Here is a 15,266-nt window from a genome sequence, read left to right on the forward strand (position 1 = left end):
GACACAGCAGACAAGAAGGTATAGAAATATAGGAAAAAAAAAGGGAAATAGCACTTTCTGCTGGCCACCTTTTTGAATCACTTTTCCACTGCAGAGTGCAACGTCAAACTTTTATAAATAAAGTTGATCCATAGGTTCTCCAAATGGACTATTGAGCAAGGTTTGGCAGGAAGGCTATTAAGAATCCAGGCTGTGACATGAATATAAATGGATGTAAATATTGTCCTTGCTTGCACCAGTGCACTACCACATTGCTCTCAGGGCAGCTGCTTTGTAGAAGCCTGCCTTGATACCAATGGGATTTGTAAATACTATGCCAGCTCTTAGCCTGGGATAAATTTTTTTTCACTTGTACCTGCAATAGGTGCTTGTATTAGAAACTGAACTTGTCTTGGTTAGTCCTTGGCTCTCTTCACCCACTGCCAATCAGTCACGCTTTGCTGCCATCACTTGGGGTTACAGCAGTCTCCTATTGGTGGGCTTTGTTGCATATAGCTTTCATAATATAAAAAAAAAAAAATTTAATGAGGTAGATTTGTCACTAACACCAGAAGGGAAGCTCCAGCCCTGCCTTCCCAATGTAGATGGGCTGTGACTTCTTGTCTGTCTTACCTTCTGAGCAGCCCATTTTTAGTGCTCCATTCAACTCCCTGCAGTTTCATGCACACAGAGTGCTGTCAGACAAAAATTAAGGCAACAGCTTCCTGGGTGACACAGCAACCTTGAGTTAGCCCTCCTGTGTGTATCCAACCCCTACATCATCTGCAGCTGGAAGAGATGCTGAATCTGTATTTTAACTGGGAACGATGCTAGGTGATCTCATAGATTTTGAAGTTCTGCACAAAATAACTCAGTCGGGACTAAAGGTCTGTGTGGGTCAGTAGGAAATAAAAAATGATCATCAGTGACTGATTTATAAGAGACTAAAGCTGGGTAAAGATTTTAGCTCTGCTGTCACCTGCCGAGGGCAGGAGTTGGGACACTGGCTCCAGAACCAGGGGCTGCGTAAGGAGCTGCCAGGGCTGGCATGCAAATTTAACTGTCTGTATGCAATTCTCAACAGCAGGAAAACAGATTGCAATCTGCTTTTCGGGCCCTTCCTTGTCCCACTACCAGGGGGCAGTCTTACCTATGGCCAACTGCAGATGACCCACCTGGTACAGCCAGTGCTGGAATGCCTCTGCCTTGGTCATGTCCCTCGAGGCCGGGCAGCCCACGGTGTGGGGCTCTGCACTAACACCCACAGGGGCCCGGCACTGGGATTGGGCTCACACCTCCGTGTTCCCTTGCAGAAGCCCAGCAATGATCCTTGTGATGTTGGTCACACCTTTTCCATGGAAGTGCCAGTAACGAACTGCCTTTTCCAACAGCAAATGTCTGTATGTATAATAACAAAATGCCTTTTTGAAACCAATACTGTGAGGCCCACCATAAAGCAAATTGGCCTTCCAAGAGAGGAGATCATTGGGAACAACCAAACCAGCCCTTTTGTCCAGAAGAAGAGATGTAGAGAATGCTGAATGGTTTCCACAGAGGTTCATCGATGTCCATTATCAGAGCAGCTTGAGGACACCTGCCTTCCTGTCTCTCCTCATCAGGACTGTTTACAGGCGATGCAGGATGGTCCAGTCATGAAAACTGCCCACTTCCCTGGACTGTTTGCTAAACCAGAGGGAGCTCAAAGAAGTGATTTTGAAGAAAATTATTTTGGCAGTTTCAGAAGGAAAAATCTGAAATATACCCACATCCAATATTGGCACATTAATACCAACAAAAGAATATGAAATGCAAATGATAAACTGAAGTCTAGAAAAATAATACATGAACTTGGTTAGCACTGCTAACCCAAAAGTGGGTTAAATCAGTAATATTCAGAACTACTGTTCAGCGTGCTTTAACATTACTTTAAAAAAAAACCTAGTTTGCCTCTACCTGTAAAGTGGTTTTAAGAGGTAAACCTACTGATTCAATTCAAGCCAAAATTTCAAAATAAATTAACCAGCTGCATTTCCTCAGGTCTTTTCAATGTATTGGAAGCTTTCAGATTTATGGAAATGACAGCATGCATGCCTGTAAGAGAGCAGCTACACCTATAAAAGCAGCAGTTGTCAATCCAGACTAACTGCTTAGTCCAATCTGCATTCTTTACCAGAATGCAACTTCTACTAGCATAAATTTTGGGCAGTGACAAACTTTGAGAAATATGATGAAAGTGCATTTGAAAACTAAGCACACTCAGACATTTGCTTTATTAATAGAAGCAATTGTTACATTCAGGATCTTAAACCAAAAGCACTGTCTAGCTACCTTGTGCTTAGGATGACAACTGTGCATTTAGAAGCTTTTCTTGAGTGTGACAGATAGCAACTGAATTTTCTTTTGTTTCACTCAATATGCAGCTATGGAAGTACAACACCTCCATCCTACGAGTAAAAAACGCTGATGGTAAGAGCTATTAATTGGTGCAGGATTTAAGGGGGGAATGATGCCTTAAGATTTTTATGTATTTGTAGATTTTAATCTACCTGTGTGACTTCTCACACTTGAGATAACAACTAACAGTTCCTAACCCCTTTTCTCATGGTTTATGCCACATTCTTGGAACTTTTAACCGTTTTTTCAAGGGAAAAGATTTCTCAGCAAGGACATCTTGTTTGGGACATATGTACCTGGAAAGTATGACTGTAGTCAAAGGAAGACAGAAGGCCCAGAACCCATGGAGGGAATCCAGGCAGGGCAGTTCTGAGGGTGGTACCAGGGGCAAAATGGCTTTCCGGTTGATGTGTCCATTAGATATGCTAAGTAGTGCTATAAATTTCTGAGAACCCTATACTGCATGTGCACCTATGTACTCTCTCCATGTGAAAGCTCTTTATCTATACTAAAATTGTCTCAAAAGTTTTTGTCCTCAATTTCAATCAGATGTTACTGGGAACAGGGGAAAAAAAAAAGGAAGTTCCTTTTAGGTGACAAGTATCTTTAAACAGTATTATGTAGAAGCTGGACAGCCAGCCACTCAGGATCAAGTGGCCCCTCAGACCTGTCTGTCTCCCAGTGCTGCCTAGATTGTGCTAAAGACTGTTTTCTGGTCACTTTATGGTCAGCTAAAAGAGTCTATCAACACTCTGTAAAAAAAATTTGCATCTGACTGCAATACCAAGTTCTTATTTTGGGTACATTCTCAAATTTTTAAATGGAAACAGACAAGTACAAAAAATACTAGCTTGAGGACAGATAGGACATGGCATGCAGCAAAATGGTATCATTATACAACTTTGTACTGCACAGATGTCACATCCGTGAGGGAGTGGTGTGGTCAGTCATGAACCCCAACACACGTGCAGTCAATACTTCACCAGAGGTCACAGTCACAGGAAAAGTATTTTTACCCACATGAGTATGTGGAGGCTTCCCTGGATTACCTGGATCTTCAATTAGATGAATCAAGCCCATGAAGGTACTCACGTGCTTAAGTATTTGTGGCACCAAGTACTCATGTGGAAGAGATTTAAGTCCTGAGTGGTTTTTTTGTTTGTTCATTTTTAAACACCTTGGTGGAGCATCCTTAACTCCTTTCACCATGACTCTCTGGTACTTTTGATTTTCCTACAAGCAGGTGGTTTGAATAATAACTTAAAATAAGAAGTGTTTTCTGCAATACTAGGGGTAATCAAGTCTATGTAACCCATTTTAACCCTGGAAATTGAGGGCAGTGGATTTGCAGAGAAACTGGGCTAACTACACAATAAAGATTTATAAACAATATGCAACCTGCAGCGATGACTGTCAGAGTGTGTTGAACAGGCCAGAAACTTCTCCTTGTTTCCAAGAGTTTACTTCTCATAACTTACCTTGCACGTTGTACACAGCTGTGATTATGGGGAGAAATACCCACTTCAAATAAAGTTATTTTTAGAACAGCATTCTATTATCTGTCTATTCATAGTGTTAGTGGAATGTAAAAACATATTAAACAAGCCTCAGACCTTAATTGTCAGTTTAAAAATCTCCAGGTCAATTTAGTTGCCCATTTCCTATGTGTGTGAGTGTATAAATGAGGGCTCAGTTTTTTTCCTTTCAGAAGAAAAAGCTGTAAGTATTTTTATAAAAATCTTAACATTATTACAGTATCAGGTAAAGAGTGGTTCCAATTTTACACCTTTTTTTCTGTTTAAACCTGGTTCTCTTGCTTCAACAGAGAGTGTAATATGAAATTAAGTCACAGATTTTAAAGTCTCCATATATGCTTATTTAATTGATAAATGAGACCCAGACTGTTCTTCCCCTTGGAAGGAGCAGAGCAGTAGTTTCTTGCTCACAGCTGAGAAGTTTCCTGAAATCAGGTATCTCACATTTTTGGAAGACTGAGCAGCTGAATACAAACTGCATAATCAAATAATTTTTTGGAGAACTTAGGTTCACAGTTTCAGCTTAACTGTTTTTAAAGTACCACAGGCATTTCATATTTCAATGTAAATTATTTTGCTCTCTTTCCCATATGTTGATCATTTGTATGAGACTGGTCAGGCTAATGAAAAATTACATTAAAAAACCCAAACCTATATAGTAAGAAATAATCACATTTGATTTGAAGATGCAAACATTACTTCAGGAATCCTTAAGAAAAAAAAAAGCAAAGGTCACAGTAGACAACTGACAGTAAAAAATGTAACATTAATTTGGAGAGAATAAGACACTTTTGGAAAATTATCCTTTTGAAAATTCAATAATTTATGTTTGAAGAATCAAATACACGTTTGAATCTGCTTTGGTTTGAGAAAAAGAAAAAGCCATCATCTTTTTTCAGCTGTGTTAGCCATCACATGGATTATAATCATCCTCTTCTTTCAAGTTGGGAAGTTTTCTTTAGTAATAAGAAAAATATAATCAGCAGACTTATATTTCCATGTCTACCATCTTAAAACAGCTACTAGAAAAAGCGAAGAATTTAAAATTGCCATACACCTGACACAGAACCATATCAAGACAAGTAATGGTCCAATTTCCAAGCATACATGGCAACAAGCTGCTTTTGCACTACATAGAAAAATGGGTCAAAACATAAAAACAAAACCCCACAACTCACTGACATGTCTTTTCTTGGTTTGGTAATTTTGGGTATTTTGAAATGCTCTGCATCACCAAGGCAACTCAATCAGAACTGGCAATCATATCTAGAAAAATATCCAAACACTTCAGGTTTTTCTTTCTCCACTCTAGATAACAGTTACAGTTTTCAGAACAAGTGTATATTCATGTTTGTTTGCATCTGAAAGTAACAGCGAACATCAAATGTAACGTATTTCTGTTTTAAATGGGAAAACATCAACATGATGAGCTGAACTCAGTTTTACCCCAAGCTTCTCCCAAGTGTTCCTTCTGTGACAAATTCTTGAAGTACCTTCCTATCATTTGATGTGTTATCCCACCTGTTTTTCTAAAAATTACTTGATATTATAGAGGGGATCTGAAACCAAGGTTAACCAAACTTTTTGGTTGTGGAAAAGAATATAAAACTTTCTCATGAATTTACTTGTCAGCAGCAAAAAGACTCTTCAAGTGTCTTAACCACTGTACAGCTTGATAGTTTTAATACTTCAACTTTTTTTTTCCATTTTTCATTGTTGATGAAATAATTTCACAATCTCAAATCAAAGTCAACACTGCAGTGAGGAGAGCTTTTCTACTTTATTACAAAGAGAAGAAGCCTTTATGTGGTCAGAAAATACAAGATTGATCTTTTTTTTTTCTCTTCCTATGAAACGCTGCTGTTCAAACAGCCAGAGTGAATTGTCTCAGTTCACTTCTTTAAGTCCCATCACATTCACTTGGGTATGGATGTCCTTGGCTGCTGAAAATCTGGCCCTTTAGTGCACAGGGCGACAAAGTAGTCCCCTGACCAGCAGTTCCAGAATGTCCCGTTTTCATATATTGCATCCATGCACACCTCCTAAAAATGAGGTACAGCAGGGCAAACATTTTCCAAAATAGATGTCATATATATAATATATACACATTCGTACATACATACCTTTATTCATGTGATGTCCAAAAATTTAAAAAAAATGTACACATTTATTACAAAATCGTAACAAAGACTGGACAGTGTTTTGCTCATTCTGGAAAGATGAAGCTCAGTAATACACAACTCTGGAAACGAACCAGAGACTGTGGCAATATCTTTCTTCTAAACAGTCAGATATTCTTGCATTAAGCTTGGCGAAAACTGCCTTTCAAAAACAGAAGGGGAAGTAAAATGAAGGAAGCAAACCTTGCTCATCTTTCCAAATGAAATACGAGAAGGATCTTCACATAAAAATGCACAAACATTTTTTATTACCAATAGTGCTACAATGAACAATGCAAATTTTGTTGTCTAATTTTTTGTCTTTTTTCTTTTTTTTGTTTTTACATTTTGGAAAACTAAGTGGTAAACTTTTGTCAGTGTACTCGCTTGTCTTTACAGACCCAAGCTTGTCTGCTGGCAAAAAAGAAAACAGAAACAAAAATTCAGACCCTGCTCAAACTAAAGAAAAACAATTACAAATTTAGTTGTTGGGCAGCACGTAATTAGTAAGGCAGGACCTCAAATGGTGACCCTCCGCATGAGCCAATTGCCAGATCCTCAAGGAATTAAAATCAGGATGCCTGAGCCACATCAGTTCTGCAGTTATGTTGAGTATTGTGCTGAGACAGCCATACCCCAAGAAAAGGGAAGTCTTTAGAAGGCTTGCTGAGCAGGGTTGTAGTTGAAGGTTGATGGCAGATGAGGCCTTTCTTCTAGTTTGTCATATTCCAGATGGAACTCCTACAGTTGAAAAAAAACAAAAACAAACCCAAATAAAATGACACATCATTTACCTGTGGAGACCTGGTCTTCCTCCCAAGCATACTTGAAAAGCACAAATACAGAGGAGATCAAGTACTAACTTATCCTAAGCCAAAAACACATGATTTTGCTATCTTGGATTCCATATTTTAAGTAGCAAAAAGTAGCCAATTATAACTATCCTAAGACATACCTACAATACCTGCTCTCCTATTCTTTTTAATGCTACATGACCCTCAGAACCCTCGCTAAGATCTCACACAATTTTATATATGCATAGACACAAAGCACAAATACAGAATCACAGCAGAAGCTGAATTATGAACAAAAGCTTCTCTCAACATGCCAGGCATACAGAGGCTTAGTTGTTTGATGAGGTGAAGTTAAGGAATATTTTGTGTCATACTACCAGACCAAACAGCCTCAAGGCTGGGTATCCAGAAAGGGCTGTTAAGCACTGGAACAGACAGACTGCCCATGGAGATGGTGGAGTCACCACTACTAAAGGTGCTCAAGAAACAACTGCATGCAGCACTTGGTGCCATGGTCTAGCTGACATGGTGACTGCTCAAAGGCTGGATTCAATCTTAAGAGGTCTTTCCCAACCTAACTGGTTCTGTGATTTTGTTAAATCCTAAGTCTAACTAGCTGGGTTTCTCCTTTGGGAGCACTATCTAAAATGCTAGAGACAAAGTACTGAGACCTACTTAAGCCAGAATTTATTAAAATATTTCACAATGTTTCCTACTTATATTTAAGCCCCAGACTCACCAAACCTGAAATCTTGTATTTTTCAGAAACTTTCAGCAGCATAACTGTGTCTCATCACTACTTTATCTTCTTTCAAGAAACAGTGTAAGCAGAAGTTTCAGAACTATTCTTTAAGGGTAGTTCTTGGTAACTCAACAACAGCTACCTTGGACATGTATAGTTAATTTATTTTGCCTAACTTGGTGGAGAATCTCAGCAGAACAGCACCTGTATCTACAGAGCAAACTCACCCCACTAATTTTTACATATAGAGGAAAACACAGAGTAATAAAAAGATTATTTTAGAACACTCTCTGAAGTGATTAAATAGTATAATATTTCAGTACAGGTAGACAAACTAAATTAAAGACTAAGTCAATGCAACATCAGAAATAAAATCTAGGAAACCCAACTCTCAGACCTCTCTTCTTTCAAGGGAAAACAAGATCCATTTAGCACAAAAGAACATTCAGCATGGTAAAAATCAAACAAAGTAGGGGAAAATGTGAAACATTGTTTATTCCCTTGGGAATACCATCCCTAAAACTGGAAAACCCCAGCAAAACCCATGTGAGGTTACAACCATCTGCACTGAAATGTTGGCTCCCTGCTATCTACTCTAATCAAGGATTTTTCAGCGGTTTTTAAAACTGTTTGGTTAGGGTTTTGGGGGGGTTATTTATTCATTTAGGTGATGGGTCTGTTTGGTTTGGGTTTTTTAGGTGATACATACAGAAGTGAATTGCTTTTGGTATTCCTAATTAGAACTGCATGCAAATTAGTGTAATGTTCTCTTTTTGTGCAGATCCACAGATGTGCTGAGACTGAAGAGATGGCTGCTCCCTCCTTGGTCAGAAGCAAGATCAAGGTGTACAAATCTGTGTCCTTATTTTGGTGTCAAAGGCTGGATTAGGTTGGGTGGATCTCAGGGGGCCTACAGGAAGGCTGAAGAGGGACTGGCATGGGCATGGTGATAGGACAGGGGGAGGGCTTTAACCTGAAGAAGGGTAGGCTTTACAGGTATTATGAATAAATTCTTTACTGTGAGTGTGGTGAGGCACTGGAACAGGTAGCCTAGACAAGTTGTGGGTGCCACATTCCTGGAAGTGTTCAGTGCCAGGCTGGATGGAACCCTGAGCAACCTGGTCTAGGGGAAGGTGTCCCTGCCCACACCAGAGGGGTTAGAACTAGATGGTCTTTAAGGTCCCTTGCAACCCAAACTATTCTATGATTCTATGATCTTCAGTAATCCTGCAGTAATTTTATAATAGCAAACATACCACTCCAGCTTTCTCTCCCATTCATGGCTATAGAAGTTTCCATTTTGCACATAATAATGGAAACAGAAGGACCTGCAGATTACAGTCAGTCTATGGTCAGTTTCAATAAGTCAACTGAACCTCCACAAGCTCTGAAATAACTTCAAAATTACCCATGGAAAATTGCTAATGAAGCTCATAAGATACATAAGTGTCAGTAACCAGTAAGCATTAGTATTCCAAAAACGGGGTTTCCAAACTTAAGGTTGTTGTGAGCCTCTATTGGCAGTGGTAGCTGCAAGCAAGCAGTATCTGGAATAAATGCTCAGTAGCTTCAGCAATCCTTTGTGCCCCACAAATTTAAGCCCCTCATTCAGAAGGAGGAGTATGATTCCCTACCAAATCTTCTTTAGCTGTATGCGAGTTCACACTTCAAATTGTCTTTAACTGCTAAAATAAACAGGTGTAAACCAGCCTTTTTGATTTGCACCCCAAAATTTGCTCAAATTCAATATTTAGTAGTGTGTAAGAACACTTAAGGTTTGACAATACAAAAAAAAGAACTCACTGACGAAGTATTTTTGAAAACTGAAAGGCAATTATTTATTAAATATAGGAAAATACTTGTATTACAGGTATACTTTATGTTTTTGCTTTTGCCACTGTGGTTTAATATGTTAACAGCAGCAGTGATATTTTTAATATAAACAGATATAAATAAAATGCAAAAAGGACCATCTATCCATTGATAAATGTGTTAAATTCTTTTATTTTCCACACGAAGGTAATTATTAAAACTTAGACACCCTTTTATTAACCAAGAATAATGAATACTAAATGTATGTGAAAACTTACAGCACATGTGACACTACATAAATTGTTCTATGCAAACAAAATAATCACTTCTCGTGTCATCCTGAGAACTTGTTTTGATGGTAAAGTTACATCAGCCTGCAAAGAAGGCTAATGAAACTCTCAAGCAGCAATTACTACTGTGGCCTTCTAAGGAACTGACATTCCCAGCATTCACTAATAATGTAGCAGTTATAGTAAGAGACTGCAATTTCCCATAATTCTTTTTTTCCCTCCAGCTCCTTATAGGCTTAACTTCCTGAAACATTTAATAATTACTTCTGTGTTTGCTAGAAAAAAATTACTTGACCATACTTTTCTTCATATTCAAAGCAACACAGAGTTATCAAAAACTGCTGTTCTTGTTACGGTAAGTCTACATTAGTCTTCCTCAACTGGTAAACAACATTAGCACTGAATGCTAACAGGACACCTGACATACATCTAAGTTGTTATTTATTTATCACAGATGGAAATACCATAGAACTACTTCTTGTGTGTGATTCCTTTTTCACGTAACAAGACCGCAATTTGACCCAAAATCATTTGCTACCATCCTGTGACCAATACTCAATTTGCCTGCTGCATTTTCCATCAAATCAAAGTTAAATAAACATTTGAAAATAATATTCCAGTTCAAATTTTTACATTAAGAAATATGCAAGCCTAGAAGAAAAGGTATTATTGCTTCCTATGGACACTGGGGAGGGAATAAAATAATTATGTTCTTTGTTAAATTACCACTGCAGGTGAAAACTTTAGAAAACACCACCCCTCGCCTTACTACCTATCAATTGCTTCTTAATGTTGAGGAAATAATTTTCAGCATGCAAATACAGAGAAGAGAATCTACACAGACTTGGGGAAAAACCATTCAGAGAAAGTAGTGAATTCAGAGAACAGGATAGTGATGCCTCTCTCTCTTTCAGAGCAGTATCTCCAGGAATGCCTAACAGGAGGATGTAGTGTGCATCACTCAAGCACTGGATGCCAACTTCCAGGACAGCACTCAGGATTCCAAACAGACACAACACTGTCTTCAAAAGTATCAAGGAGCAGTTCATACATTTACTACAGGTAGAAAAACAAGAGAGACTGAAGAGATTACTTCCCCTATACAAGGGGCACCCCTTCCTCCTACTAAAAGAAATGCTGTGTTTCCACGCAGGTTAAAAATGCAAGTCCACTGATATATGAATCTACATGAGGCTCTTACTGCTAATAAATAAATGGAATACATTCAGTTCACCCTCCAAAAATATCTGTTCTTTCAAAAGGTAATTATTTCCCCTTTAATGATCTTAGGTAATAATAAAACAGCTTTAAACAGCATCTTCGGGAACTTAAGGAAGTATACCAGGCAGCAAATGAATAATTCAAGTAGAAACAAAAACTTTCATTTTGTTTGTGTTTTCTTTTGAGGGAACTGATACTGTTGCTTCAAAGTTTCGGAATGACCTTGCACTTATGAAAAACCATACAGGTAGGGGCTTGCCTTTAAAAACATTAGTTACAATATCTGGGGTTTTCTTATGGCAGTATAAAGGCAAATGAGACATGGAGTCACGAATGCAATTGGACTGAAAAACCTCCAATATTCTTTAGGGCAGCTAAAAATGTTAATTTCTGAGGGGAGCTTGCACAAACTAAGTAAATTTACTGATGGAGGGGAGAAAGAAAAAATAGCATTACATCTGATTAACATCTAGATGATGGCAAACTTCAATATACAGAGAGGGGAACGCTGAACTTTATTCTCTGTAAAAATGGACGTTTAAAAACGTATCAACAGATATGTAACTAAAGAGATGTTTTGTTATCTCCAAGTGTATAGATACAATTTGCTCACAGAAATGAAATGCCTTTTCAGCAAACAATTCGCAAGTTAAACTGCAGGTGAAAAGATTTCTGATTTTATGAAATCCCTATGCATGTGGAACCACAGAATTCCCACATGCTGGAATGACATCTGTTGAGCTGGTCTGGTCTGATCTGTTAAGTGTATTTTAAAGAAAAGCAAGATGTGATACTGTATCTACAGATGGTCTGACATAGAACATTACTGACAGCATTCATAGACAGAATAGGATAAATAGATTATGAGAGCTGGAAAAGAAAAAAAGCTGTAGCTTTCTAATTTTTTTAATGCCTCAGTCTATGATACAGAAGACAAGCATGAAAACATGCCTCCTTCTTACAAGAAGCTATTTATTTCAAAGAACTCTGATGTTAGACAACAGAGCATGGATGTCCTGAAGTATGGCCAAGGAGAGACAGTACCTGAAAACCTATAAAGCATTCCTCACACCCATTTCCCATCCATTCTTAATTCCAAAGTGAGGTGTGGTAGCATCCTATCTAATTTTCTAAAGTAAAGTAATAAAACATTTGCAAGCACAATTCCTAAAATACCAAATAATGCTTTTCATTCTGTAACTCTGTATGTGGAAAGAGTTTTCAATTTTAACATAACCCATAACAGAAGCTGTATGCTCTTCTACCTCTCAAAGAAAACTGGAAATAAGAGAGACAGCTCCTTATTTTCTACAAGCAAGCCAGTGTTTTAGGCAACCTTTATTCCCTCACACACCAGAAATTAAGATAATGAACAACAGGAGGTTAAATGTTTGAGATTTTTGTGTAGAAGTTGTGTCTTTCTTTTGTCTTTCTAAAAATAGGTGGTGGACCAACTTAAAACATCTGCACAAGGGAAAACAGATACCTTAGCTACTTTCCTCCAGTTAAGACAGTCAAAGAAGTAATATGTTCCCCTCTCGTACGTATTGGTTTTCATGGTTGGCTCCATGCCGGGTGCCCTGGTGATCCATACTCGCTCTTCTTTGTGGTATCTCCAATCCCGGTTAAATCTTTCATTTTTAATAGGAAGGAAAAATAATTTTTAGTGTTAGTTATATGAAATTGACTATATAAACTAATTTTCAAGATCTCAATCAAAATTGTACAATGCATTCAAATCCAATATGAAGTTTCTATGTTGTTATACCTGTGATTTGATACCTCTTCCATTAAACTGTTACAGCTCAAACTAAACACACATGAAACTTTAAGAAATCTTGTAGATTCAAACAACAAACTCTTTCTACAAGTATTTGCTGGTTTTAGTTTTGTTCAAGAGAAGTAATTACAGTTTTGTTGAAGATAAGTAATTACACACTAGTAATGACTGGCTCCTGGCCATCTTTCTGCAGTGCTTCATAATGCAAAATACATGAGACAGGCTTTTGATTTCCACTATACGAATTAAAAAACCCATAGAAAAGGAAACCGAGGTTGGAGGAGGTATTTTAAAAAAATGTTTCCAGCTCAAGATTGACTAAGCTTTTTGCTTTCAATGTCTAACTTGCTGCGGTGTGATTTTTTTTTATTTTTCCACATCTAGTCCTTCATACTGCAATAGATTAACTCATATAAGACTGACAAAATAGTGTGAACGTACAGCTCTACTGCTGCTAATAGCTGTAATACATCTCCTCCATTCATGTAATAGAGATAAAACAGGAGATCTTCTCCATATCGGCCAAGTTTTATTGCAGCCAGCTGCAAAAGATTGAAGAAAATGAGGATGAAAAATCACAATTGAAAAATGTTTTAACACATACTATCCCATTTAAATAACACAAGGATACATCCTTAGAATGTGCTTCCATCCTAAGTGTGTTGAAAATGATACTCTAATATAATAAGAGTAATAATTATTAAAACAATAAATTTTTCTTCACTTTTAGGTAACCTTTCCAACATAAAGAATACAATACAAAAATAAACAAATGTAACGAAACAGCAAGACAAAACTTTTCTCCTTGTATCTGTGTGTATCTTCATCTACTTATTTGAAAAAACCCAACAAAGTAACTTCTGCATGTATTTGTTTGCTTTACACTCTGTTAAGTCACATTGCTAAAATTTTTTATGCAATTTTTCAGTGATTTCTCTTAGAGAACTACAATAGTTGAGAGAAAATACATCTCAAAAAATCCCTATTCATGTAGATATGAAATGCAACAGATGAATGTTAGAACCATAATTCTGAGTTCATCTCAAGAAGAAATACCTCCATTTAATTAATTTGGCACTTGAATAATATCATAAGAATCTTCATCTTTGCAAGAAGGACAAACTCTTAGAAGCATAGTGTGGTATTTTGCTTTTGCATGCCCATTCTCTTTTTATAAGGTATAATGGGGACTTGATGTGTCCCATCAGCCTGTTAAGGCACCACTGTTCCTAGAAAGACTGAGGACATCCCCAAAATTCACTGATTTTGAACATTACATATCTGAAAGAAAACTTAGGAAATCACTGCTAACAAAGTAACAAAAGATGCACACACACAAACACACGTACTCACCTTATCCCTAATGTGAATGTTAGTTAAGTATTCAGATGGAACATGGAAGTCTAAAAAAGAATCGGAATTGATGCAACTATTAAGACATGTAATTTTATATAATTTGCAAATATTAATATTGAATTACACAGTTATTTCTCTCTTACCTATGTCTTGAGGTCGACAAGGTGATGATGCCCAGGGGGATGCAAACTTGGGATAAAGATTTCTGGGGGGAAAGAAAAAAAAGGCATTAATTTATAAAAACTAAACCACACACCAACCAACCAACAAACCCCCAAACAGTTATATTTATTAATTTTCTTTTTAATATTTGGAGTAAGGTTGCATTTACACTGCCACAGGAAACAACAGGGTCAAGATTTCCTCTTCAATCTATCTTTCCTTCTTAGGAAACTTATGTGCCAGAGATCCCAACCTTTTTCAAGTGTCCAGTGTTGTACAGGGTTTCAATGTGACTAGGAACAGCTTTCACAAGCCACGTGGGTTCTGATTTATTAGCCTATGATTTAAAAGGGGAGGAAAAGCTATCACTGGCAGATTGTTTTTATAAAACTAACCAGTAATAAGGATTTTACTTTTCTTCTAAACAGGAGTTAGAAAGTTAATTTAAACCACTAGCGGTATATACAGAATTCTTGAATTTTGTTTCTAAAAGCACATTTATTGTGCTATGTTTCTCAGACAGACAGGTATTTTTACCACCAGAGGTACCACACAGAGCAGAAAAATGTGTCTTTTCATATGTGAAATGTTTTCAGGTTTTCAAACAACAATTCACAGAGCAAGCAAAGAATGGTTAACATAAGGCAAGAATGGCAGGCCTGACACTGAAACTGCACAGACTGTTTGCAAAGCTTTTCTGTAGCATAAAGTAAACCTAACTGTATAAAATGGAACTGTCTGATTAAATGTTAACCCTATGCTCTTCGTTCAAGAACCTATATATATGCTATATACAGTAATTAAATACTAAAAATATTATAAATTCAACTATTTACAGCATAGCTGCTAAGTAGAAAAATAAGGAATCATTTTTCCTATGGTTGATATCCATATTCATCAAGTTTCCCAATTACATGCAGCTCCATATCAATTTGTGAAAGAGGGAAACTGTGTGTGTATGCTGTCTGGTCTTTGTTTCTTTAATATAGTATGTGTAAACCTTAGAATAACATACTACTCTGTCTATAGGGCTAAGAGGATG

The 15,266-nt window shown here is 37.3% G+C and overlaps 1 protein-coding gene across 3 annotated transcripts in view; it reads right to left on the reverse strand.

Annotated features, from left to right (window-relative positions):
• Positions 1 to 5,669: 5,669 nt before the first annotated feature.
• Positions 5,670 to 15,266, reverse strand: part of CNOT2 (CCR4-NOT transcription complex subunit 2) — an 85,307-nt gene continuing 75,710 nt past the window's right edge. For all 3 annotated transcript variants that reach the window (XM_071552230.1, XM_071552229.1, XM_071552228.1), the window contains exons 11-15: positions 14,206 to 14,267; positions 14,060 to 14,109; positions 13,148 to 13,248; positions 12,413 to 12,557; positions 5,670 to 6,808 (exon numbers count right to left, since the gene is read on the reverse strand). In XM_071552230.1, the coding sequence (XP_071408331.1) occupies positions 6,722 to 6,808; positions 12,413 to 12,557; positions 13,148 to 13,248; positions 14,060 to 14,109; positions 14,206 to 14,267 (445 nt within the window). In that variant the 3' untranslated portion in view covers positions 5,670 to 6,721. The remainder of the gene's footprint in view (positions 6,809 to 12,412; positions 12,558 to 13,147; positions 13,249 to 14,059; positions 14,110 to 14,205; positions 14,268 to 15,266) is intronic.

The sequence above is a fragment of the Pithys albifrons genome, chromosome 3, assembly GCF_047495875.1.
Source record: "Pithys albifrons albifrons isolate INPA30051 chromosome 3, PitAlb_v1, whole genome shotgun sequence".
NCBI classification, from domain to species: domain Eukaryota; kingdom Metazoa; phylum Chordata; class Aves; order Passeriformes; family Thamnophilidae; genus Pithys; species Pithys albifrons.